We start from the raw sequence: 27438 nt of genomic DNA on the forward strand, positions 1-27438 counted from the left end.
TGGACTGGATGATCGTTTCCAACCCCAACGATTCTGATTCTGCTCCACACAAGGCCTAAGGAACCAGGGAATGATCCTTTTTCCTACAGTCTCCCTAATAGCAGCTACCGGAGAAGCTCTGCATCCAGCACTGAGCTCCACAACTCCTAGAACTGCACTCCCATGCCCTTCTTCCCCGACCGCTGCTCCCACAAGGACACACCGAAGCACTGCGAAGCAAGCACTGCCAATCACATTAGGAAACAACACTCCGCAACTCTATGCAAGCCACCTTCACGCCCCCCATATGGCACTATCTCCTGAAGGCGCATGCGCAGCAAATGGTGAAGGCACTCCGCGCACCCTCCCGCCGCTAGGGGGCGCTGCAAGCAGTTAGGGTAGGCTCCGCCCAGCCCCGCCCCGCCCCGGAAGCGGCAGTAGGTGACGGCCGGCCCGGCCCGGCGGCAGCACGTACTGCGTTCAGCTCAGGGCCGTCATGGAGCACATCCGCACCACCAAGGTACTGCCCGGTACCGCGGGAGGGGTGACGGTGCTGCTGGTGTTGGGGTGGTCGCCTGTGGGAGGTACCGGGGCTCGTTCAGGCCCGTCGTGTCCGTCGTGTCCCTGCCTCGCCGATGTGTAAGGGCGTCGGTGCCTCCTCCGCAGCTCTTACCTCCATCCCTCCCTCTCTCCCTCCTTCCTCCCCCGCCTCGCCCGCCTTCGGGGCGCTTAGTGCTGCCGGGCCTCTCGGTCGGGCCGCTGAGGGTCGCAGCTTCCCGCGGTGGGCTCCCGGGCTGAGCTGTCCTTTTTATGAGGCTCTTTTTGTTTCTGTTTTTATCCTATTGCTCCCCTTTATGATAATATATAGTTTATATCCGTATGTATACGTCTGAGCTCTTTCCGAGTCATAGCTTAGCAGTGTTTTGTTTTCTTTTTTACTGCTAAGTCTGCTGTGAGGACCGCCTTTTTCTCTGGTGCCTCGGGGCTCGCTAAGCAGGCGGTTTGTAGCCTGGCAGCCTGACTACAGCCTGGGCTCGTAGGGTGTTTCATCACGTTCTCCATATATTCACGTCCAGTAAATTTATAATTACTGCAAGGGAAATGGCTTTTAATTTCGAGGGAATAATACCTGAGTTACTTGAAACAAAACGTATGCATCTTATTTTTTTTTTTTTTATGTATACATACATGCATATATATACAACTGTAGGATGACCCCTAGCAAGGCTACATTAATGCTTCAGTTAACTGGATTGGGATTTTTTTGCCAAATGGGCGGGTTGGGAATAAGGTTTGCTTATTAGTCTTCTAAAGCTGTCACTCCTTTTCTGGAAACTTCACAATGTATTATTACAGTCATTAGCGAATTTCAAAATAAAAACTAGGCTAGAAGTAGAATATCTCAATGATCTGAGTGGATGTTTAAGTTTCAAACCTGAATTTAAGACTACAAAGGCTGCAGATCAGGTCGCTGACTTCTTTGCATCCAGTCCTCGTGTTAGTGGGCGTTTTGGGGCCCTGCTGGGAAAATACTTTATGGAGCAACGTAACTGGTTGAAGAGAGAAATAGGCACTGTATCCAAGTTGAAGATACAGGACCTACAGTTGTTTCAGTTGATATAGTTCATGTGTTGTTCTGTTCCCCCCAACAGTCTGCTTTAAAATGATGGGTTTCATGGCTAAAATAACTTCTCTTTTTGATTATAATTGTCACGCTTGCTTAGCTTTGCGTAAGCTAATGGTTTCTTGGATGTCCAGGTGGTTTAAGATACACGCATGCTAATTTGTAATAATTGTGATTGTTGCAGTTATAGGAGGCACAGTTGCTAAAGTCTGGTCTCTGCACTATGTGCCATACAAGGTCTGTGCATATGTAGGTATGAGTTGGACCCCATATTGACTGCTGGGTGATTAATGTGCTTTTCCAAATCTAAGTGGTAATAAGTCTTTGAATGATGTGCTGTATTTTTATGTCATTAATTGGTATAATGTGATTCTTTAGTATTTTTGGTGCAGCACATCAGAGAGAATCATGGAATCATAGATTCAGGTTGGAAAAGACCTTTAGGATCATCGAGTCCAACCACAACCTAACCATCCTACCCTAACTAACAACCCTCTGCTAAATCATGTCCTTGAGCACCACATCCAAACAGTTTTTAAACACATCCAGGGGTCAACCTGGCAGCCTGGGAGCTGGCTGGGCAGCCTGTTCCAGTGCTTAACAACCCCTTCTGTAAATAAGTGTTTCCTGATATCCAACCTAAACCTCCCCTAGTGTAGCTTGAGGCCATTTCCCCTCATCCAGTCACCAGTGAGAAGAGACCAACTCTCACTTACTGTGAACACCTTTCAGATATGGAAGAGAGCAGTAAGGTCTCCCCTCAGCCTCCTCTTCCCCAGACTGAACAGCCCCAGTTCCTTCAGTCTCTCCTCATAGGCCGTATTTTCCAAGCCCTTCACAAGCCTTGTTGCCCTTCTTTGGACCTGCTCCAGCACCTCCATGTCCTTTCTGTACTGAGGTGCCCAAAACTGAACACAGCACTCGAGGTGAGGCCTCACCAGTGCCGAGTGCAGGGGCAGGATGACTTCCCTAGTCCTGCTCACCACACCATTCCTGATCCAAGCCAGGATGTCATTGGCCTTCTTGGCCACCTGGGCACACTGCTGGCTCATATTCAGCCGACTGTCCATCAGTGCACCAAGGTCCCTTTTCACCAGGCAGCTTTCCAGCCACTCCTCCCCACACCTTTAGGGTTGCCTGGGTTGTTGTGACCAAAATGCAGGACCCGACACTTGGCCCTACTGAAAGTCATACAGTTTACCTTGGCCCATCGATCCAGTCTATCCAGGTCCCTCAGTAGTGCCTTTCTCCCCTCAGGCAGATCAACGCTCCCCCTCAACTTGGTGTCATCTGCAAACTTACTGAGGGTGCACTCAATCCCCTCATCAAGGTTGTTAACAAAGATGTTAAATAGAAGCAGCCCCAGTACTGAGCCCTGGGGGACACACTGCTTATGACTGGGAGAATTTCAGCTTTCCTTTCTCTACTAATTTATCTGTTACATTGAAACAGTTCTGTATTTTTGTCTTCAATCTGTAACACCCAGTCCTAACAAGCTGTGTGGTTATTCTCTTTCACAGGAATTGGGTTATGTTAGCAAGGTATCTGATTATGTGGTATCTGTATCACTGACTTGTTAGTGCTGGTTACTGCAAGAATGTTTCTTCTGCTTCCTTAAGTGAACCTTGTTTGCAGATGTGCTAAAACTCTATAGCTGTCTTCAGTCTGTTATGAATCCATTCTCTTCAAAACTGAACAATGGATTTGTGAAGCTTTACAGTTGAAAAAAGCAAGCATGTCCCTGAAGCAGGTGTGTGCTTTTTTAGCTGAGTGCCCATTAAATCTGGCTGTCAGGTTTAGCTGAGCACACCATCTATGGAGGCTGTATCTAAAATGCTCTTAAACTGTCCTTAAGTAAAGTATATCTAGAAATTGGCCTTCAGAGTTGGCAGACTTTAAGGAGTTGGAGTACTTATGCTTATGCTGTCCTGGCATAACTAGGGAAGAACCATATTGTTACATGGAGAGGAAGAGAACTTTGCACGTTTAGATTCTGTGGGCTTTATCACTGTAACACATCTGGAGCAGTTTCTGTGCGCTTGTCAGTTTGCTGGGGAGCGCAGTGCAGATCTGCAGATAATAATTTCAATGTTTGCACTCTACTGTATTGATTATGGTGCTCTGTATCTGAGCGTCAGTACACTGCTGATTGCAGCACAATGTATTTTGAGTTACAGATATATGCAACTTCCTTTTTTTTTTTTGCCTTTCAAATCTAGAATGTTGTAGTAGCAAGGGCTGTGAGCTGATGCTTGCATTTCCTGCATCCTCTTGGATGCATTACATGGATTTTTTTCTTTAATTTTCAAAAAGAAATTTAGACTTGGCTAGATTGCAATAAATAACTGAACTGGCAATTTTTTTGGTTTTAGTGATTTGCATGTGTTTTAGTAGATAATTAAGTTTGTACATGTAAATTATGGAAATCGAGACCTGCCTAACATCAATGCTGTAGATGTGAACTTGGATCTGGGTGCTGATCTTGCTGGTTGAAAGCCTTTGGAGCTCTGTGTAGTGTACAAGTGTAGTGCAGCAGCATCAAGCTTTGGGCTCTAAATTGGTGCTAATGAGCCAGTGCTGCCAAGAAATACAGGAATGCATAGAGATAAGCCATTCACCCAGCTCCTTTCTGGAATCATGTAATGGTTGCCTCAAACAAAGCAAATGAGCCACTAAGGTTACCAGCACCAGATAAGGTGGAGGGTATTTGAAAATTGCTTTGTTTTGAAACAGTGCTGATGGAATACCAGGAGAAGTGTGTCCTTGGAGGATTCAAACTTGAAGTGTCTTCACTTTAAATAGGAGCATGGTCCCTGCCTTTTTGGGAGATATTTTTCTATTTCTCATAATGTTTGCACTTCTACTTGCTTTATCTATTAGGGAAAATTGTTGTAATTTAATCTTTTAAAGTTGGGAATGATATAAGCAGTGTTAGAGAAGTCAGGAGAGCATAATTTTTGTAGCTATGATGAGGGTGCAGCCAGCTGTTTGGAGAAGTGTGTATTCTGAGATGAGCTGTTAATGCAGTACTGAGATGTGAACAACAGAAGATGATTAATGTATGAGGTTGCTCCCATAAAATACAGCAATTTCCATGTTTAGAAATTCAGCTTTTTAAAAAAACCTAACACCTTGATCTCTTTAATAGCAAATAACCACAGCAGCTAAATATTAAGTTCTACTTTCTGCCACGTTTTTCTTACAGGTAGAGCACGTGAAATTACTGGATAGGTTCAGTACCAGCAATAAGTCTCTGACAGGAACTCTGTACCTTACAGCAACTCACCTGTTATTCATAGATGCAAACCAGAGAGAGACTTGGGTAAGGATAACAAGTGCCCTTGGCTCAGAGGTGTGGGCTTTTCGGGTGCGTTTGTTCTTCTTGAACATTGACTCTGTTTACTAAAACGTTTCTCTGAGTTTAATTATTCCCTATGCTCTTCTTGTTCATGGTACCACAGTAACTTAATAACTTAGGTTGTACTCTTGCATGACGCTTTTGCAGTTGAAATATATGATGTTGAAAAGTTTTCCGTGTTTTGAAGTTGCTGTTGTTTCTTCTCTATAGCCTTCACTTGTATTCCTGACCAAATGTGTAGTGTGCTGTTTGTTTTTTTTAACATCTGACTTGCACTGAAGCTCACAGATGGTGTGGAAGATCGTTAGATAACTTGAGCTTTAGGTTTAAAGTTCCTGTATTACCTTTATCATATCAGATCCTGCCTGGGTTAAAAGAGACAGCAAAATCCAATGAGTTAGGTTTGGTGATCCTGTGCGCTTTTTCAGAGGGTTGTTCATCTTTAGAATGAAAGAATTCTGAGGGACTGCAGCTCCTTGATGACTGTGACCAACGCTGTACAGGCCAAGTACGATAATTCCCACTAGTTTTTCTTCCCAGTTCCCTGGTGGCACGTGTGTGCATCAAGTTCTGGCTTCCACTGTAGCACAGCTACCTGAGGTCATTGCCTTCCAGTCTGTGCTTCTCCGGGATAAAATCTCATTTCCCTGGGCATGCTCTGCAGTTTTTTCTGCAAGTGGAATTTCTAGCACCTGGGCAGACAGGTGTTACCTGGTGTTTTCAAGACAAAAAAAAAAAAAAATAGTTTTTTTCAGTGATATTTTCTTGGATACAGGGTACAATTTTGTATAGTATTACTATTAATTGTTATCCTGTGATGAAAGGAGATGGTGGGGAGAACTTCAGAAGCCTTGTTTGTGCCTGCTTGTGCACAGCTTTAAAGGTCTTACTTCAGTGATATTAAACCTGTACTTTGAATATTGCATTTATGCAGTGATAATGCAACTAGCAAGTATAATCATAATGATGTCTCTCTTCAGAGTATATTCTTTTATAAAATGCGTAATTGGCAGCACAGTTTTCAGATAACTAATTCTGATCAATATTTATGAGGAGAAGATGATTGCTTTGTGAAGTAACTGAAAAGCTGTTGAGAAGGTCTTGTTCAGTTGAGGCAATGATCTGTGGCTTTCTTCTCAGGGTTGTGCAGTCGTTACTTTCTCATTTCCCAGACCTTCTGTGGATTTAGCACAGATCCCATTCCTGTGGCAGTCTTTTGCAAAAGTAGTTGGAAGTCACTTAGCTAAGACTGTCATGTCTACAAAAACACAATGGATAATCATAGAATCATGCAGTGGCCTGGGTTGAAAAGGACCACAATGATCATCAGGTTTCAACCCCCTGCTATATGCAGGGTCGCCAACCACCAGACCAGGCTGCCCAGAGCCACATCCAGCCTGGCCTTGAATGCCTCTAGGGATGGGGCATCCACAACCTGCTTGGGCAACAGTACAGTGATAGGGCAATAACAGTGCAATAGTAGTGCAATAATAGCACAGGAGAGGTTTCTCTTGTCCCTGTCAGTGATTTGAAATTATACTCCTGGCTTGAATGTTAGAAAGCTGATGTAAGTAGATGACTGATGCACAAAATATTAAATGTTAACTGCACCAACAGGCAAACAATGCTAAATATTGTAATTCTAAAGTTTTCACTATCTTCCACATGTTGCTACTTCCTCTGACTTATTTCACAATTCCGTGAAGCACAAGGAAGCACGTTCCTCTAGATCTATTAAAATATACCAAGGAAATCAAACAACTTGTATCCAATTAGGTGAGGTCCAAATGAGCTGTTCAGTTAGCAGAGCTATAGAAATTACTCCCGTGGAGTTCTACTTCTTGATTTCTGTGTTTAGAAGGATGTGTATTATGTCTTTGTTCTGTTTGTTTTTGTATTTTAATATAAGGTGACACTTCAAAATATGAGGAAAGAATGCCAGAATTGGGTTTATTCTTCTAAATATATTTTTTTATATAACTGTAACATTGACAAATCTAATTAAAATCCATATTCAGCCGAGTTTAATTTCTCTTATCTCTGATCTTGAATACACTATGCTGTTCTCATTTTTCACCAGCAAGCTTAACACTGTGAGCTCTTATATGCCCTAGATATTACATCATCACATTGCTGCAGTGGAAAAGCTTCCCTTGACTACTTCTGGTTGCCCCCTTGTCATCCAATGTAAGAACTTCAGAATAGTCCACTTTGTTGTTCCCAGAGAGAGAGATTGTCATGACATCTATAACTCCTTACTGCAGCTGTCAAAAACAGGTGAGGCTTCTAACTGCAAAAGACTTTGTGAAATGTGCCTGGGTAATAAGTTGATGAGAAAAATTCCATGTGTGGGTTTTGTTTTTGAGAAATGTGCACTAAAAAAGTTCGATATGTAAAATGTTATTAATGAAGTATTGATCTGTACACAAATTCAGAAGCTGCTGTGTTGTCTGGCATTTGTAGCTCCCTGATGTTGTCCAGGAGAATGCAGCATTCCTGTAGATTCTGCATTTCAAGTGTTATCATTAATTATGAATATAAATACATATAGTCTCTTTAAGTTGGTGTGTTCCATAGGTTAAATGCTACTGAAGAAGTATTAATGTTACTGATTTAATGCAACTTTAAAAAGCTGAAGTTTTGATGCTAAAATAACAGTATCAATGTAATTTTAAGAGTCTCCTGTCACTTAGTGTGGCCTTCTGCACTTCTAAGTATTTAGAACAATGTGAAGTTGTGTCATACGTGAGTGGTAAGAGAAATGTTAGAAAATATTTTTGAAAGCTTTCTCAGTTTAAAGAGAACTTTAACATTGCTTTTAATGTTCAGTAGATTTGTTTGTTTTTTCACCCCTAAAGATGATGTCTGCTCCTCCAGCTTGTGTGAAGCTTTTTCTAATAATAAGCTGTTTTATTAGTCTTCATTCTTTGCCCATTGGTGTGACTTCACAAATGTCCCTACTGAAATAAAGCCTGTTCTTCCAGGAGGGTTTGTATAACCTACCTTTAACTGGCATTGTCTGTTAACTGTACAGACGTTGCAGAACAAATATTTTAGAAGTGCCAAATATCTATTAACTCTAACGTCTGAGAATCATGAAGCCTGAAATTTAATGCTTTTAAACTAAAAGAGGGGAAATACTGGGTATTAGGGTGAAATTCTTCATTATGAGGATGGTGAGGCACTGGCGCGGGCTGCCCAGAGAGGCTTTGAAAGTGTTGGGTGGTGACCCCAGGCAGTGTGATTGAGTGGGAGGTGTTGCTGCCTGCATCAGGGGGTTGGGACTGGAGGGGTTTAAGGTTCCTTCCAATCCAGATCATTCATTGGTTCTTCTTCAATTCAAGCTTTGTCAACTGCGTTACCATTTTTGCCCCCCTATTTTTGGGGACAGCTCATTACACAATCTTATTTTTCTTCACCTTTTAGCAAAATATGAAGATCTGTATGCCTTCTCCTATAATCCAAAGCAAAATGAATCTGAGCAAGCCAAAGGCTGGCAGCTTATTGATCTAGCAGAAGAATATAAGAGAATGGGAGTGCCAAATGATTACTGGCAGTTGTCCGATGCAAATCGTGATTATAAGGTAAGGGTTGTAGTGGAGAAAATATTTTACTGTCTGGTTTTTTTGCTTTATTCTCTGGCTCTGGTCCAATAGAAGGCACTCTAATTCTATGAATTCACTTGGCTTGCAGTACAAGCAAGGAACTTGCAGGTGGAAGGAGTTTATTCCTTAATCAGTAATCACTCTCACAACTCACAGTTTACTGTGTAGTCAGTCTCACAACTCAAGTTTATTTTAAAAGGCCTCACTCAGAGTATGTGTGCATGGATGCATATGTTCTTTGGAATTGTTTGAGTAGACTTAATTGTTTGGAGTCCAGCCCCAGTGATTCAGGTGCTCTGCAGTTTTGCTCTCCGCTCTTAACTGAGAGAGGGACTCTAGGATCTGCAGTGCTGGATGTGGTAGATGATGGCTCTGGTGGAACAGCTGCTTCCCAGAATAGATTTTGCCTTTCTCTGTAGTCTGCAACTTTAAAAAATGATGGGAATAGCTTCTATATCATTATTTGAAACACATTCTCAACAGTTCTACCAAAAATTGTATTCTTAAGGTGAATGCCAATATAGCAATGCTTTCCAGCAGTGATTGGTTGTCAATTTGATCTTACTTTATACCTTTTTGGCTAGATTTTTCTCTTCAGAGAGGCTTGCATGTATATAGAGAAACTATGTTGGAGTTTTCCTTTAACTGCTCACAAAACTGGGTGCAAATAAACTAGTGTAGGACTTTGTACCTAGTTAGAGATCTGTGCACAGTACTTATATATATATATATATGTGTGTGTGTGTGTGTGTTTCAAACGTACCTGTATCTTTCAGATCTGTGAAACCTATCCTAGAGAACTTTATGTTCCCAGAACTGCAAGCAAACCCATAATCGTTGGTAGCTCCAAGTTCAGAAGCAAAGGAAGGTTCCCAGTGTTGTCCTACTATCATAAAGATAAAAAGGTACGATCTGTTTTCTTAATGCAAGTGGTCTGAAAAGTATTTCTCAACACTTGCTGGTAGTTCAGGGTAAGTGAGCAAGTAAGTAGACTGACTTGAATTAGAACAGTATAACTCATGATAACCTTAAGTAGGGCTGACATCAGTATCGTCTAACAAGATGCTGAATTAAGCTAAGCCAGTTTAACAGAAATCCTTCAGTAATCAGTTGAATCTATTAAAGCTTTCAGAAACTGAACATAAGACCAACTGAAGATAGATTTTTGTCAAGTTCTCGATAAATTGAGAATAAAGTCTATTTTTTTAAAATAGGCAAGGGGGAAGAAAACCTTCCAAAGAATATAATTTATCCTGTAAGGAGTAATTTGCAAAGAGAAAAGTGAGCTAAGGAGTGAAAAGCAAGGTTTTTTGCAAGATTGAGTAGACAGAGGTACGAAGCAACTTCTGCTTGTCTGTAGATAGGTGCATCTTCGAAGGGAGAGCAGGATTGTCACCTTGGTGAGTGGAAGAATTTTTGAATGATAAATACTGAATTAGTGAATATGTCTGAACATGATTACTAATTGGAAAATGTGCCTGATACCCTCACAAGGGCAAAAGATTGTCAAAAGTGAGGTGGTGAAAACTACATCAGACTGTAACATATACTTGCAACAGTAAAACTATACGTAAAGTAGAAAACTAACTAATTTTTCATATCAAGAGAAATTTGCTTTATTAAGATACTGATGTGCTTCTTTCTCATTTCTTAGCCTATACTTTTTGAATTTTTGCAGTTGAAGTTCATTATTATTATATTGTATACCATTATATATCATTAAACCAGTACCTTGCCCCCGTGGATAGGTCTGGAAAAAATGTTTTGATAAAACTTTAGGTTTAAATTGTAGGCTGTATCTGTTTTAAAATCTGCAGGTTGAAATACCTGTCAGTATGGTTATCTGCCAAATAAAATTGTTTAGACATCTTGAACTTACGGGAAGTGTTTTCAACTACTGATATTAAACTGATGTTAACCTATTGTTTGTTTCCTCTTGTAGGCTGCCATCTGCAGATGCAGCCAACCTCTCTCAGGCTTCAGTGCCAGGTGCCTGGAAGATGAACACATGTTGCAAGCAATCAGTAAAGCAAATCCTTCAAATCGTTACATGTATGTTATGGACACCAGGCCAAAGGTATGTAGGGCTACAAGAACAGCCTCTCTTCCTGCATGTTAGAGGAGTACTGAGATAATGTGTAACTTGGAAGGATTAAGAGTTAAATATGACTATATTGGCTATTCCTTAAGGGTAAGGATGAGCATCAATATTCCAGTGATTAAGCACTTGCCTTCCTAAATAAATCAAAACACATGTGTGTGATCAAGTTGATGGTTGGACTTGAATTTGAAGGTCTTCCACATAGAATCATTTCACCTGGAGGTCACTCAGAAAGTAATGCTTCCTATTTATTTCCATGGGAACTACAACAGATAGAGAATAATAACACTCACCTACACAACTATTCTTCAGTTAGGCACCACCATTAGCTATGCATTTTTGCCAGTGATAAACAAGAGCCTGCATGCTGCACTTATCTAAAAACAAAAAATCTGCATGGCTATCCAGAATGTGTCTTGCTTCTCACACTGTTACCACTGCTGAAATGTGCCACATACCACCTCACTGTACTCACATCCACTATTTGGTCTCCAGAAATGCTCAGCAAATGTCAGTGAGTGCATTTTTTTCCATGTGGAGAAATTCAGTGACACACCTTTGCTTCGTATGCACTTCCATGTCAGGCACCGTTTTGTCAACCTGCCCCTCTGCTGCCACCTGTGACACAGCAGTAACATATAACAGTGTTGGTGGGAATGTTTAGCCTCTACTGCCATACCACTGACATCTGCCTCTGATGTCGTGGCCAACATAATAAAATAGGAGGGAGAATAAAATAGGAGGAGAGAATAGGAAAATCTCAAAAGCGTTGTTCAGATGTGTCACTTTGAATGTAGATTTACTTTCTGTGTACTACACTTTTCTTATACTTAAATGTTTAACAAACTGTTAGTTTTTTATGATTCATGGTATGTGCTCTAGTGTGTTTTTTGCCCAGTGTATTCCACTGTAATTGCATAATCTTAGATCCTAATTCGACATTTTGAGTGCTGACTTTCAATACTTCAATTTTGTTTTCTTAGCTTAATGCGATGGCAAACAGAGCTGCTGGGAAGGGCTATGAAAATGAAGACAACTATTCTAACATTAGGTTCCAGTTTGTTGGAATTGAAAATATTCACGTGATGAGGTCCAGCTTACAAAAACTTCTGGAAGGTATGTTCTAACTGTACTATAACAGCATTTATGAAAATAAAATCAGTTTTCTTCTGACATACTTAATAATAGCTTAAACTGTATTGAGATTTCAGCATTCTTATCCAAGCTTCACGTTTAGCACCAGCTGACTGTGTTCTGTTCTGGTAGTGTGCTACCTTAAGCCCTTACTGTTAAACTGTAAACACAGTGAATGATTTTACTTTGAAGAAAGAACTGAGTGGTACCTATGTTGAGTGAACTTGATTACTGTGTCAGTGACTTATGGGAAAGACTTCACTTTTCTGAGTATACATGTGTATGTACGTAGAGGTATGTGAATATGTATGTAATGAAATGGTTTGTGTATATATGTGCATCTTTCTTTATGGAACACTAATTGTTCAAGGGACTTACTTGTGCAAACTCAGAATAACTGTGGTTTGTACAAAACTTGAACTCTCTGTCTTGGCAAACCACTCCTATGCTTGTAGATGCATCTTACAGAATGTTTGGTAGAAGGGAATGGAGATGGGTGGAAAACAAGTGACCCAGTTCACAGTATGGTGAAAGTAGTGAGGCAGAAATCTATGTTAATGGTATTTTTCTAATTAGTTTCCTTAATGTTTTACTAAGGTAATCAGCTGAAAACAAATCTAAGACACTTGGTGGAATATTAGTGCTGTAATTAGAGTACAGTGGCAGAAATCAGACTCACAAGCATGACTAATAGTGTGCGTATATATAAGCACTTCCCTTCTAGAATTATCCTTGTATTTCCAGATGGGGAAGGCTTACACTTGTCTCTCTTGGTGAAAATGTTCTGGCTGTTTTGGTCAAGAAATTTTACAGGCCAGTGGTGTGGTCTTCCTTCATTTTCATCGAGCCTGTATCTACTGCTAACCTATTTCTCAGGCATTCTATGTGAAATATTACTTGAGCTTTGATTACATATTTTTGTGATTATTCCTGCGTACACTTTATTGAAGGGAAAGATGAGCAGTGTGAGCCTGAACTTCAATTTTTTTGGAAGTATGGGGTAATCCTTATTTCTTGTAAATCTCTTCAGTTCCAGAGAACTAGCTCATAAATGTTGGTTTATTTTAAGGTACTGCTCCTCCATAATGAAGTGATATGAGCATATGCCTCACAGTAAAGCTTTAGACTTTGTTTTCACTTGATGTAGCATCCTAGCAACAGATCCTTACGATATATTTTTCTTTAATAATACATTTCCACAAGGATGGAATATTTTTTGCATTTGAACTCATGTGAAGAATTGTTTTTTGTAAATTGAACAACAACAAAATGTCTCAACAGTTGTGCAGTTGTTCTCTAATTCAGGATTTGAGGTAAATGGACACAGTTGTTGCAGCTCTGTTCAGCTGGTCTGTAAGTAGATGTTTTTTTTAGATTATCATTGTGGATTCCTCCATCTGTTTTTGTTGCCAAACAGACTTTGCAGTAAGAGCTTGCTTGCTTTTGAATGTTGCTATCTTTGTCCCTTCAGGCTTTCTTTGAGATCCACTAGATCTGAAGGAGAGGGATTGTTGAAGTGAGGTGTTTCCAGATTTTAGAAAGCCCTACATAACAGCAGTAAGACAAATGACTGGAAATCTATGATCTCTTGGATTGTTTAATCTAACTGCTGCTGTTCTCTAAATACATTAAACTCTACTTTTTATGTAGGAGCAGTAGAGGCAAAATACTTCCTGGTAGTTTTTTGTTACTGGTATTTGTACCAAGTTCCTGTCCAGGGAGTTTTAATCTGAATTGCACCATGAATCTTCTCAACTAAGTCTTGTTGACTTTCAAGGGTGTCTGTTAGTAGCTCACTTCTTTCAATAGGGAAATTTAAAACCTGAAGCTGTTTAAGATGATGGAGTGGCTGTCCTGGATTTCCTCTACACTTTCAAGTGCTGTTCCTAAGGTGAAGATACTATTACTGGTTACCTCTTGGAATACTGGAAAGGGAAGAGAAGAGGGGAATGGAATTATGTCTTTCAGGGAAAATATGAAATATGCATCTTTAGTGGCAGGAAGGACTTTGAAAACTTAGAGAGGCATGCAGTAAGTAACCTTATAGACCTCTGTAGAAATAGGGTGCTAGTAAGGTGATCTGGAAGGAAATGCTGTGAGAAAGATTCATAACTTCAAATGAGGAAGGCACCATTTAACTTCTGTATTTGGGCTTTCTTCTAGATACGCTGAACTGAATGTTCTCTGATCAACAGTGTGATACCAGTGACCCTATTCTTTCAGGTCTTTCTAACTGGGACTGTACTCAGTTTTATTTATAACAAACAACTGTTCTGCTTTCAGCGTGTTTCTGATCCTAAGCTCTTTGTCTGTCTGACTTCCTTCATAATCTAATGAAAGGGTTGTGAAGACGTTTGCTTGCAAGTGGAACATAAGACAGCATCTTTGACAACATCATTCTCTAATGGAGCATGTTAGGGGGCTTTTCAGTCTGTTTTTCTGATTCAGCTGCTGCTTTAAAGGTCCTCTGTACAGTGGAACAAGCTCCTCTAAAATAGCCATCTGAAGTGTGAACTAAGACTGTGATGACTGCTCTCCCAATGGGCAGACTGTCTATCTCTGCAACACTGATTGAAGATTCTTTGCATAGACGATATTTGTGTCTGTGCTGTTCTATTAAACAAAAAATTGAATGTATATTTTATATTCATTTGAAAATATACTATTGCACGTCTGAGAAGTTTGCATGCAGATAAGCAAAAAGGCATTAAGTTTTCTGCATTAACAGCTCAGTTCATATGTTTGGAGGGAAAATAATAGCCTCTGTGATCTGCTGCATACATGTTGATGGTGGTGGAAGTGTATTAAGCAAGTGTTTTGAAAGTTACATGGAGTGTTGTGGGGTGGTTCTTTGCTAAAAAATGACCTATCTTAATTTACCGTGCTTCAGCCACCAGGTTCTGACTGCAGGATCCAGTCACCTTGTGATGCCACTGCAGCCTGAGTGTAAGGACAAATGTGTAATGGAACAAAGTAGTCCTTTGGGCCCATATGCGTGCAGGGCATGTCTTTATGATGGGATCCCTATAGCCAAAATTATCTTAAAGAATAGTTATTGTGAAGTAGGTAAACTATTTAATGGTGCCAAAAACCATCTTTTACTCTGGGGAAGCTTAAGGGAGTGGAAATGATTGTTTAGCACAAAGTCGTTAATGCAGTTTCTTTGTTTCACCCCTTAGTAACATAAAATGTCTGTGTTAATCTACAAAAATAGGAAATTAATTATTGGTTCTTTGTGTATGCTTTTTTGTTTTTGTTTTTGCCTTGAGTTATGAAACGATAGGAGTTTGGAAACACAAGATACCAGACAAAGTATTTTTTCCAAACTGAAAATCATAGAATCATAGAATCACCAAGGTTGGAAAAGACCTAAAAGATCACCCAGTCCAACCGTTCACCTATTCCCAATAGCTCCTACTAAACCGTGTCCCTCAACACAACATCCAGTCTTTCCTTGAACACCCCCAGGCTCGGTGACTCCACCACCTCCCTGGGCAGTCCATTCCAGTGCCTGACCACCCTTTCTGAAAAGTAACACTTCCTCATGTCCAGCCTGAATCTCCCCTGCCGTAGCTTGAAGCCATTCCCCCTGGTCCTATCACTAATGACACGAGAGAAGAGGCCGACCCCCAGCTCACTGCAACCTCCCTTCAGGAAGTTATAGAGAGCAATGAGGTCTCCCCTGAGCCTCCTCTTCTCCAGGCTGAACATTCCCAGCTCCTTCAGCCTCTCCTCATATGGCCTGTGTTCCAGACCCCTCACCAGCTTTGTTGCCCTCCTTTGAACACGTTCCAGGGCCTCAATGTCTTTCTTGCAGTGAGGGGCCCAAAACTGGACACAGTACTCGAGGTGCGGCCTCACCAGTGCTGAATACAAGGGAACAATCACCTCTCTGCTCCTGCTTGCAACACTGTTTCTGATGCAAGCCAGGATGCCATTGGCCTTCTTGGCCACCTGGGCACACTGTCGGCTCATATTCAGCCGAGCAAAATGCTGATCAAAAGCTTGTTTTGACAGAAATATCTGGGTGAAAGGAAATTGAGGGCTGGATACCTCTTGATTTTGTTCCTAACAGCTTAAGGCTTTAAGCCTTAAGCTGCAGAATGTAGGGGTGTGAAGTCATGAATAATGCCTGCAGGTATTGCTTTCTCTGTCCAGTCTGTTCCTTGCAGATGTTTGGCTTTCTAGATTTTTGGGGGGACGTTTTTACTTTATCCTGGAGTGGTGGAGCTACTTATGTGCTGTTGTGGTTTAGCAGATATGTAGAAGCACAGGTAGAGAGGGTTTTTCACAAACTGTTAGTGTCAGCAACTTGAAAGTATCTGGTAGTTCTCCGATTGCTCCACTGTCATGTGGGTGATTTTTCTGAAGCAAAACTTTTGCCTAATTATACTACTTTATTTTTTCAAAGACCACAGAAAACTGAGATGTTTTTTCCTGATTTTACTGATGTTTATAGGCTGCCCCTTAAAATTAGGTCTTGTATCCAGGAGCATACCACTGTTCTGTTATTGCATTGTACTGTGCTTTGCTGGCTCTTTTCTTGTAGTTAAGGAAGTCATATGGGCTTTAGAAAAGATGCTGCATTACTTGGGAATTTGTTATTACTTGGAAACTTGTCTTTGTTATAACGTTCAGCAGCAGCTGGCATTGAGTCCTCCTGAGCAATAGGGAGTATATCAAAACTTGTGTAACTGAAAGCTGAAAAACACGAAAATGTGGGTGCACAAAAGCTCCAGAAGGCAGTTTTATTGTTGTTGGGTTGTTTTTGTTTTTGAGATCTTAGTGTTCATTACATCAGATTGCTTGTGTGAACATGGAACTGCGTCACACAGTGGCGGTGAATTTTGTCCTTGACTTCTCCTGCTGACTCATTTCCTCCCAGTTCAGAGATAAAGGTTATTTTATAACTGCCATAGAAGTGCCTCCACTACTAGCTTTCAGCTACAGTATTGTCTTGTTTTTAATTTGGGATCATAAATAGCTTGGCATAAAATTAGCTTTCCTCTGTCAGATATTTATGTAGGTTTCAATTTCAGGTATTATCTTTAAGTATCACACACAGATAGATGAAGGTGTGTCAGTGATAAATTCCAGTTGTGTTTAGATAATAATGCAACTGTGATGTTTGAAATCATGTGCTAAAGGGCTAGTGAAAAACCGGTTTCTACATTTGGTAGGTGCTTGATGTCCTGAAAGGACTAGGTCATATATCTCATTTCTAAACTGGCAACATCCCTGTGAGAAAATGTCTGGTCTACCTCTATGCCTCTTGCTGTTACACTGTAGCAGCTTGCCTTTAATTTGAGCTCTTCTCCCTCCTGGTCTTACTGCTGTGGGATCAAAGTGTGCTGTGGGAGAATGGCGAACATCAGTCGGTATTGTATGTAAGTTCTGGAGGCAGACAAAATCTGCATGGTTTTTAGTTCATCACTTTCTCCTTGTGCTGCGCTCGCTTTGTTCTTGGCAGAGCAGTGAGGGTGATGAAACACATCCTGACTGCTTAAACTGTATCTGCTCTTTGGCTGCAGTTACTCTGTTAGTGCTAGTAATAATGTGTAAGTGTTTCTGGGAAGCTCTTATTTGTGTCCCTTTCTGGATAGGGTAATGGTTACAGCTCCCTGCTGGGGTAACCGGTGTATTTGCTTTGAATGGTTCATCAGATACACGTGAAGGTTTTATTCTCATTACTTGTCATTGCTCAATTCTGTGGAGTAGAGTTTTGGATTAAAAAAAAAAAAAAAAAAACAAAAAACTTTGTACTGCCTTTCTCTTAATTATTTGAGTGGTGGTTTCCTTAAAGAGATGTCAAATCAACTTAGAACACAGAAAAATAATTTCATACTGCTGAATGCACTCTTTCCATTGCAGGATGTTGGAGCTGCAACTGCTTACAGCTTTCTCATCTCATTTTCTTTCAGTCAGTGGCACAAAGGGTTTGTCTGTCAATGACTTCTTGTCTGGTTTGGAGAGTTCTGGATGGCTGCGTCATATCAAAGCTGTTTTGGATGCTGCTGTCTTCCTAGTCAAGGTACTTTGTGTGCTGCTTTTGTTTGAAGGCAGGTTGGCTTGCTATAATATTGTCTAACATATAAAGCCCTGCAAATACGGTTTCTTTTCTTCACAAAGAGGGAATAGTTTGAAATAGCTTTCTTTCTTTGACTGGCCTGCGTTGAAGACCTCAAAGATCATCGAGTTTCAACCCCCTGCTATGTGCAGGGTTGCCAATCACCAGACCAGGCTGCCCAGAGCCACATCCAGAATGCCTCCAGGGATGGAGCATCCACAACCTGCTTGGGCAACCTGTTCCAGTGTGTCACCACCCTCTGTGTGGAAATCTTCCTCCTAATATCTAACCTAATAACTTCTCCCATAATATTTTTCTTGCTGTGTGAAATAAAGTAGACAATGCTGTGAGTTTTGGATAAATACAGCTTTTGTATGTATTTGGATAAATATAGCTTTTGTATGTATTTGCTGAGTTATGTCTGAACAACGCAAACAACAGAGCATTCACTAAGGAAACAAATGTCTTGCAGGCAGTAGCGGTTGAGAGCGCCAGTGTGTTAGTGCACTGCTCAGATGGCTGGGATAGGACGTCCCAAGTTTGTTCTCTTGGAGCTCTCTTGTTAGATTCCTATTACAGAACAATCAAGGGGTTCATGGTAAGGAAGCTGTCATATTGTTGAATTGTTCCTTGGTAAATCAAAGAATGTAAAATGTTTGCGTGGAGGTGAAGTGTAACTGAAGTGTAACTTCAGAGTAACTGAAGTGATGTTTGTTTTTTTTTCTGATTACAAATATAGAATCATATCTGCAGAATTTGTGTTAGAAATAGTTGACAGTGGGGAAGCACTGTGTGTTTAAAATAACCTAAGAGACTGAAATACAAATAGCAGATTGTTTCAGGCACCCTGCAGAAATGTAACAACTGCATCTTCGATCTAAAATAACAAAGAACTTACCTATGAAATACAGGGATTCTGAAGTGCTTGTGAGATAAATAGACTACATTCTAGCAGCTATGCACTTTCATTATTTGTCCCAAATCAATATCACTGAGATCTGAATGACATCCCCTCCAAACAGCAGCATAGAGACCTGGACATATTTTAGCAACCTGAAGTACTTCATCTTCCTCATGAGAGGAATGAAGGATTTTAGTGTGGCTATTTAAAACTTCCCAGTAGGAAGATCAGCTGTGTGTTTGACATGGCTTGGTGTCATGGAAGCACTTGAGTTAACACGCAAATTGTGTTCCATGTATTATTTGTGGCAGTTAGCCAGTAATGAATACAAGCCACAAAAGCTGGAGTGAGAAGGAATTGGTGGATGAACTATTCATGGATAGTGGGAATATCTGTAATCTTTAAGGACCTCATCTAATCATTTATTTTGTCTTTAATCCTCACTTTTGATGTAAAGTTTTGGGAAAACTTCTGCAATGAGGAATCAGTCCTCTGCACTTTTTAGTGCCTGATATTACAACTGGAGTGATAAAACAAGCTAGTGTTGATATTAGCAGTTTTACTGCTATCATGTTAAGATGGTATTGTGTGATTTTATGAAAATCATAGTAGCAGGAGTGCAACACTAAACATTTTCCCATACGCAGCAGTTAATTTTTTGTAAATTGATAATTTGTTTATGTGACTCCACTTAGGTGTGAAACTGTGTAGTATTCATGTGCTTAAAGTGTGTCTGCTTTATCAGTAGGTTTCTGATTGTCAGCCTGTTCAGCTCTTTTTACTAATTTTGGAAATATGACTTGCACATCTCATGTAGGAAAGAAATGTAGGAAATGAAGAAGCTATGAAGTGATACACAATTGCTCCTACTGTGGTTAAATTGAGTCAGATTTAAACTGCAGTACATTGATAATCTGTTGAAGTTAATTCTGTGGATGCAAGACTTAGTAAAATTTTGCATTAGTTGTTTTGTGTTTTTTACCCTCTAGGTCTTGATAGAGAAAGACTGGATTTCTTTTGGGCACAAGTTCTCTGACAGGTAGTTTGCTCTTCTGATGTTCAGGAATGTATATAGTGAAACGAGTGACAAGTATTACAAAAAAGAGTGACAGCATTTTGCTCTAATACTTTGGCATGTGTATTAAAGAAAAAAAGGAGAAAACTGTGCATTTTAAACTACTGTATTGTTGCTAAAAAACTTGCAGTGAGTAAGCAGTAAGTAGACATTGCACTTTGTGTATTGTTATTTAATTAAATACCTATTGAGTAGCTGTTTTATTGCAGGCATAAGTCACTGTTGCCTTGTTCTTACATGCTTGGATTTGCATTTATCCTTACTTTTGATGATGAAATAACTCTCACTTTTGTAGAAGTTGTGTGTGATCAGGACAGGTTAAAAACAGAGCTCTTTGTATCATCAGGTGTTGAATTGTCCCAGTTGTCAAAGTGAGGTCTTCAGTCTCCAAACCAAGAGTTGTGTCAAATTAACATGCTGTAGTTAAAAAACCATAGTTGCACTTGTTCTCAGTTGCCACCTTAAAGCAGTGCATCTGTTCACGTTCCAGGTGCTGTCAGTTGGATGGTGATCCCAAAGAGGTCTCCCCAGTGTTCACTCAGTTTTTAGAGAGTGTGTGGAATCTGACTGAGCAGTTCCCACAAGCCTTTGAGTACAACGAAGCTTTCCTCCTTCAGATCCATGAACATGTCCACTCGTGCCAGTTTGGGAACTTCCTTGGAAATTGCCAAAAGGAACGAGAAGAACTGAAGTAAGCAGATGCATTGTGTCTGCTTGTTTGTTCTGGCAGAATGAGAACTTCTGCGAATCTTCTCTATTGCGCCCTAAATTAAACTGGCAGGATAGGCAGCGATGTTGAAGTGCGGTGAAGAGCAGCAGTGCTTTCCATGCTTTTGCAAGCTGAATGCTTTTTTTGATACGACTGGGAGAAAATCCCTTGCTCATCTTTTGTAGGGGAAGTCAAGGCATCTTTCTACCTCCTTTTTTCTAAAAATGGGTATGCTTAAGTCGGAAGCATCACCTCATTGCTTCCCCAGTCTGTTTTCAGGCAACTTTAGAATTGTTTGCCTTTCTGACTGACAGTAATTACTCTTGGAAGTATTGATATGATGTCTCAATGCTTTCAGTTGGAAAACTTCTGGAAAGTTTTCAACATCTCATTTTCGTCTGTAAGTATTTAGAAGGCATTTGTTGCAATGAGGAAAAACTTGCACAGCACTATTTCTTCTATAACTGATACTTTTATCCAACATTAGCATATGACAGGCATAAGTTCAACTTGCAAATTTTGAATTAAAGTACTTTTAATTCTTTCTTTCAACTTATTTAAAGAATAATCAAAGATGGATTTTCTGTGTTGAATAGCTTCTGTTTTTTACTTACAGTCAGTGTCTTGATTTGATCTCTTGTTGCCTTAAGGTTAAAAGAGAAGACATATTCCCTGTGGCCTTTCCTTCTAGATGAACAAAAGAAATATCAGAATCCTCTGTATAAACCAAGTTTTTCTCCGAATCTAACTCTTTTGGAGCCTAATACTGTGTCATTCAATTTCAAGTAAGTTAGAACTACATACTGTATTTTTCTTCAATTTTGTTTATATTACACATAGTTAAAACTGTCTGCTATATGCAGGTTTTGGAGAAATATGTACCATCAGTTTGATCGAAGCATGCATCCCAGGCAGTCTGTGTATGACCTCATCATGGACATGAGTGACCAAAATAAACAACTGGAAGAAGACATTAAACAACTGGAAGCTGTAAGTATTATAAAATAAGTGTATTTATCTGTGATTTGTTCTTCAAATTCATGTATAAAGCCTGTAATAATGCAGCTAGCTTTTACATGAATGTTATTGTTCTGTGTTCCAGTACTTGTTCTACATAGTTTTGAATTCACCTTCCACAGTGTGCTTCTATGCTCTTGAATACATGATATAGTTCTTTGGTAAGGCAAAATAAATTGTAAAACTGTTTTATTACCAAAGCAAAACTGGAGGTGGTGTAGTATAGGTTAAATCTGTGGAACTTATCTTAGATGCCAGGCACTCATCATAGGTGCAAACTGTGGTGATAAACTAAATAGGCTAAAAATGTTTTATTTTGGCAGTAGCTACTAAAACAGGAGGCCCTAATCATTGTCCTTCTTTCCTTAACTTGATGTGCAGATGCATAGAACTTTAAGTCACCTTAACTATGGGATTTATACATTTGATTTACTCTTGTCTGCAAGTAAGCATTACACAGAGACAAGGTTTCTGTGACTGCTGGTCTGCTACAGTAAACAGTCAGGGAGGACTGAACAGAACATCTCACCTGATTCTGCTGTGGATTAATGAATGGTGTCTAACTGATGCTGTTTTATGCCAGTTAATGAGCTAAACTCCAGAACAATTTATCTTCAATTCAAAAACATTTCTAATGTACGTGCAGTAGAGTTGTCAGGTCATGGTCTGGACCAATGGATGAGCACCAGGTGAGAAGGTACGGCTAATCCAGGGAGCTCAAGTGCAAGTAAGGCACCTGAGTGACTGGAAGGAGTGGACCCTGGGTCTGCCCCTCCTCACCCTCACTGAAGTGTTAGCAGCCAAGGGAGCAGTGCCTCCCTGGATACAGATAGCATTCCTCTCAAACCATCACCAGTTGTCAGAAGAGGTGAGCTAATTTTTGGTTTTTATTATCTTTTCTCTGTAGTGCTTGTGTCCCAGAAGGAGCTGATTGTTACTGCTGCCTTCTGCTGTGCAGTATGAAATTAGGGTTGTATTTATTTTGGTTGCTAGAAAGGATAACACTTCTATATATTGTCTTGTGTTTGTGGGGAGGAGGGGATGTTTTTATGAAATTAATTCTACCTAATATAATGAATTCAGGTATCTAAACTAAGACTTGAAATAGAGTTAATTTTATCTATTTAAGTTGTGTTATATAATTGACGAATGAAAGTGAAAATTTAAATGAAGCAGAATGGAAACTTCATTTTTCTAGAATCTTGTTGAAAGGTGTGAACTTCACACAGGCATTTCTCACCTGGATGGATTTAAAATACTTTCATAGACATTCTGCTGCTATCTCCATCTTCAAAAAAGTTTGTTAAAGACAGTGAAGTCTTCTGGATTTAGTGTAGGTTGTAATGGAGCATGAAGACATCAATAAGAAGAAAAAGGAACTATTTAAAATTGTCAGTTACCAGTGGGACAGCTTGAATTTAAAAAAAAACACAAAACAAAAAAAAAAACCACCCTGGCCAGATCTTCCCTCTTCTCTTGCTCTGTGCTTTCAGAGTAGGTCTTTCTTTATCTACTTTCAAAGTCTTGTAGGAATTTTTTAGGAAGAATGTAAGGAAGGATATAAAGGCTTATGACGCTGTTTTCTCTCCTTTTCTGCTGCAAGCTCCTTGCTTGCTGTTAGTATTGAAGCCTCTGTACTCCAAAATGTATTTCTGTCCTAATAGCAATCAGACAAGGGACAAGCCTGAAAGTATTTCTCCTTCATTATGAACTAACAAGCAACTTTCTCTCTTCTGCTCAGCTGCTGTTTGTAAGCATACAGTGCTTGTTGCATCTGTTGTAAACTGTAGAAAAATGCTGGCTTACCCAGTGCTGTAACACTTACCTTGTTACATATCTAGTCCAGGCTGTATTCAGGGTTCTGCAGAAGTTGAGTTGGTGAGCAAAAGTACATTCATCTGCATTCAAGCCAGAATGTCACCAGCGTGTCAGTGGTGCTTACTGTTAGTAACTATTCTCTATTTCAGAAAATAAAGCAGAAGAGAGGGCAGTCAGATGCAGTCCTTCTGAAAGAACGTCAGCACTCTGCTCGTCCTGCACCCGTGATGCTGAAAAGCCCTCCGTGCTTCAAGAAGGACCAGCCTGTGATCCCTTTGAATGATGCTGTAAGAACTATAGAGGGCAGCAACACAGCGGACAATCGCTACAGTGAATTGATGGAAGAGCTTTCCAAAGCTGAGCCTGCTATTGTCAGTTTGGAGTACGGAGTGGCCAGGATGACCTGTTGAAATCTGGCACAGCGCTCCTCTGTCCTAGACTGGCTGAGTTAAAAGACAGATTGTTTTTGAGGATGGGTCTGTGCTGCATGACCAAAACACGATTTGTATATCGGCAAGTTTTGTTGATGTAGACTAGAACAGCATGCTAGCTGTCAGGTGTTTGCTGTTCTTTATACACATATAGAAAAGTGTAGTTGCCTCTATTTCTTTTAAAATACACTTGGTAAGTAGTGACTAAAAATCGAGGAGTGGTATGGTTGGTATGGCTTTGGACTGAAGTCAGTTTGCACTAAACTAAAATGGTAATCTTACTTTATTCAGTATAGGAAAACACAGGTGGTCTTTCACAAATTGATTTTATGTGGGCAAGAAAACTTGAACTTTCTATTTTGAGAACTGAAGCTGTGTGTACGTATACATCACATATGGTAAAATTATGTATATTCTTGCTAAATGCCACCCCATACTATTATTCAGTATATTAAGTGCCAGGGAAAAGCATAATGTATTTCAAATTATAAATTGTTGGCCTTAAACCTGTCAGATCAGTGATACTGGTGTCTGTGACTGCTGCAGTCCGTAACCTGACTCTGTTTACGCTGTATTTGCTCTAAGTGCTCTTTCCTTAAAGCAGGATTGAGCATAGGGAATGAAGCATGCCTAAGCTGGCGTAGCCTTTCAGCGAATAGCTATATGAATGTAAATTTATTACTGAATATTGTTCTTTCTTACAGCTCCTCCATTGTTTAAAATATAGATTGGCCTGATATTGTTCTCTTGCAGCTCAATGGGTTGAGCATAATTGAAGCTACAGGTCATGTATTTGATCTTGAATGTTTTGATTTGTAGCAAGTACTTAAATGTAGAAGAGAGAGAGTAAAACACGTCAGGAGAAAACTTGGCCAGTGTCTGAATGAAACTGGACTATTCAGATTGCTTAACTGTGCGCTGTGCAGTTGTCCAAGTTCTGGGAATGGAAGCAAGAATCTTGGAATTGTAGTGAATTAGCACTGCTCCCAAGTGCAAAAAGCTTCTATTTGGGCGTCTGAAGCTCATGAGAAACTGAGTGCCTCGTACTAAACCTTTCTTTAAGAGAAAACTTTAGTTATTGGGCTCCCTCTTTCCTTGTGAAAACCTGTCCAACCCTTGCATTTTTAAGCAATTTCAGTAGTCTGGAGATACGTAGTTAGGCAAACTTCATCTAGCAGAATATAGTAGACTTCCTGACATGTAAGAGGGAGGGCGGAAAAAAATAAAGGAAAATCTGTGGTATGTAAACTTAACTCTGTATGCAGCCTTTTAGTAAGGGAGAAGGTTTCTGTCAGTTTCTAGCTCATGATTGGTTTTCTGAGCAGGTAACAGAACAAAGAAGTACAAGTCAGTGCCCAGATCTTTAGTGGATTTTACAGAGAATACTTTGGGTATTAAGATCCTTAGGTTGATCCTGCTGATGGTCTTTTAGATATAAATCCTTTTTAGTGATATGGGAGAATGAGTTTATTCTCATCTGAAGTCTCTTTTATTAAAATTACTTGACGTAATTGGCAGTTGTCCCCTTGGCACCAGATTAGATGCAGGACTTTATTAATAGGGCTGATATAGGTGGTGATTGAGTTGCACTTGTGAAGTATGGGTGAAATTTAACTCTGACCCTTGTATTTGGTGAGTGTAAGTCACTGTTTCTCTCTTTTATTTTCTGAAAGTCTATAAATGTAAATAAAGGTTCGTAAGTCTTTTTATTCTCAGAGAGATGGTGATATTTAAACTACATTATCCATGTTTTGATTTTTTTCACTATAGGTTTTGATTTTTGCATTTGCACAGTGGTGCCTTACAGGGTTACAACAAGAGGTTTCTGTGCCTTGTCAGTTGTTGTCTGCCCTTCACCTTCTGTATCAACTTGATTCTGATTTTCCTTTGAAAAACATCTTGTATATTAAGCTTGTGTTGTATCACACCAGTGAAACAAACATCACTGACAATATAGGCAAGCGTTATCAATTTGTAATTAATATTTAGCTGCTCTGATGTGCCATGTACATTTTTTCATATTTATTGTTTAGAGTTTATGAACTCAAAAGATTACATGAAGCTTTTTTGCAAATACTGTTGTATGTGGTTTTTACTTTAAGAACCATCCGACTGTACCCTGCATGGCAGGCTTTTAGAAAGATCTACTTTCAGTACTGTTTAAGGGATCTTCATTCAGTCTTCAGGCCTTTTTCACTGGAAGAGGTCACTTGCAGAAAGCAGTTGGGATGCCTTTTTATTTTATATGAAAAAATCAAGGTGGTTGACATTGTTAGCCTTAAAATGCACAAAACCTGTTTCTTCATTTAAAACCAACCAACCAACAACAACAGGCAGTACTTCCTGGTTCAGAGTATCTTGCTGCAGTAGTATGTGATAGTTATGTAAGGTGGTTGTGTAGAGCAGCTTAAAACAGCTTTGCCAGTCCAGCCCCCAGGGTCAGCAGCGAGAGAAGGTCCTGCAGAGAGGCAGCTGTCTGTTCTCCTTTGCTGTCTGCACTCAAGCCAAAACTACCTTAAAGCACATGGGACCTGTGGTGAAGTAAATAGACGGCAGCAAAGCGAGCTCCAGCACAGAGCTTGGCAGGATGGCAGGGACTCAGCAGGGCTGCGCTGTGTCCTTCAAGAAGTCAGCTGAACGGCTGAGGCAGGAACCTTCCGAGAGGAGGAGTTCTGATTCATAGTGAAGTGCATGAGTTTGTGTTCATGGCAGATGTCTTGTTCCAGGAGAAACTGCAGTATCGGAAAGGTGCCCAGCACAGCTCAGAACTGTTTCCAATGGTGTCTCTAACTTCATGGTGCTGCACTGACCAAGTGGGAATGTGATGGCCCAGGCAGAAATTTGCTGTGGCTGATTCTACTTCATTGGCTGCAGGCATTTGGTACCTGTTGATTCTGTGCTTCATTGTGAGAAGATCATGGTAAAGTCTGCTTGATTTTTTTTTTCTTTAACTTTTCCTCTCTCTAATCAGAACACTATTGAGGAAAAACTGCACCATTTAACTGACAAGCTGGTAGTCTCACCCGAGCATCTAAACACCTGAGGCAATCTAAAATATTTATGTCACTAGTGCAGAAAGAGAAAGGGTTATTTTTGGGTGGCTATGTATTGTCATGATGTATTCCTTCGATACAAGTTTAAATATCCAGCTGTTCTGTTTTGTAGGACAACTGCCAAATCAACTGACTAAGAAATTAATTAAGCAACACTGCACTGAGCCTGTGCGTTTTCCACACACCCAATTACTAGTGACCTAAATCAAGGGCAAAAGCCTGAGTCTAGAGCTCGTTTAGAGAAGTGGTCCTTCCATAAAACTGCACATCTCTATCTTATGTGGAACATACGTCCTAAAATAATGTCAGGTAGGGTTAAAGCTATTATGAATCAAACTGCAACAGTTTGGTGTGTGTCTTACTTACTGTAAGCACACTAGAGAAGGCCTTTCAGGAAAAGGGGATGAGTTTCTCTGTAGCTGCTGTTTTCTGAAGGCCTTTTATTAAACATTAGCATTCAGCCGAGCTCTGGGAACTTGCTGCTCCTAGTCTGGTAAACGAACACAATGAACATGTGCTGTTGTTGCAGTCCCTGAGCTCCCTTACAAAAGAGGGGAAGTGGGGCT

The 27438-nt window shown here is 40.2% G+C and overlaps 1 protein-coding gene across 1 annotated transcript; it reads left to right on the top strand.

The window, feature by feature from the left end:
* Positions 1 to 411: 411 nt before the first annotated feature.
* On the top strand, positions 412 to 26776 carry MTMR6 (myotubularin related protein 6). The gene is made up of 14 exons (XM_042838927.1): positions 412 to 499; positions 4809 to 4925; positions 7076 to 7238; positions 8388 to 8545; positions 9343 to 9471; positions 10509 to 10643; positions 11651 to 11783; positions 17723 to 17832; positions 18341 to 18466; positions 19759 to 19808; positions 20335 to 20535; positions 21204 to 21338; positions 21417 to 21543; positions 23538 to 26776. The coding sequence occupies exons 1-14, from the start codon at positions 476 to 478 to the stop codon at positions 23796 to 23798; spliced, it is 1869 nt and encodes a 622-aa protein (XP_042694861.1). The 5' UTR covers positions 412 to 475; the 3' UTR covers positions 23799 to 26776.
* The last annotated feature ends 662 nt before the right edge of the window (positions 26777 to 27438 follow it).

Source organism: Centrocercus urophasianus, unplaced genomic scaffold, assembly GCF_019232065.1.
Source record: "Centrocercus urophasianus isolate 14NV4802_14NV808 unplaced genomic scaffold, USGS_Curo_1.0 seq_9, whole genome shotgun sequence".
NCBI lineage: Eukaryota > Metazoa > Chordata > Aves > Galliformes > Phasianidae > Centrocercus > Centrocercus urophasianus.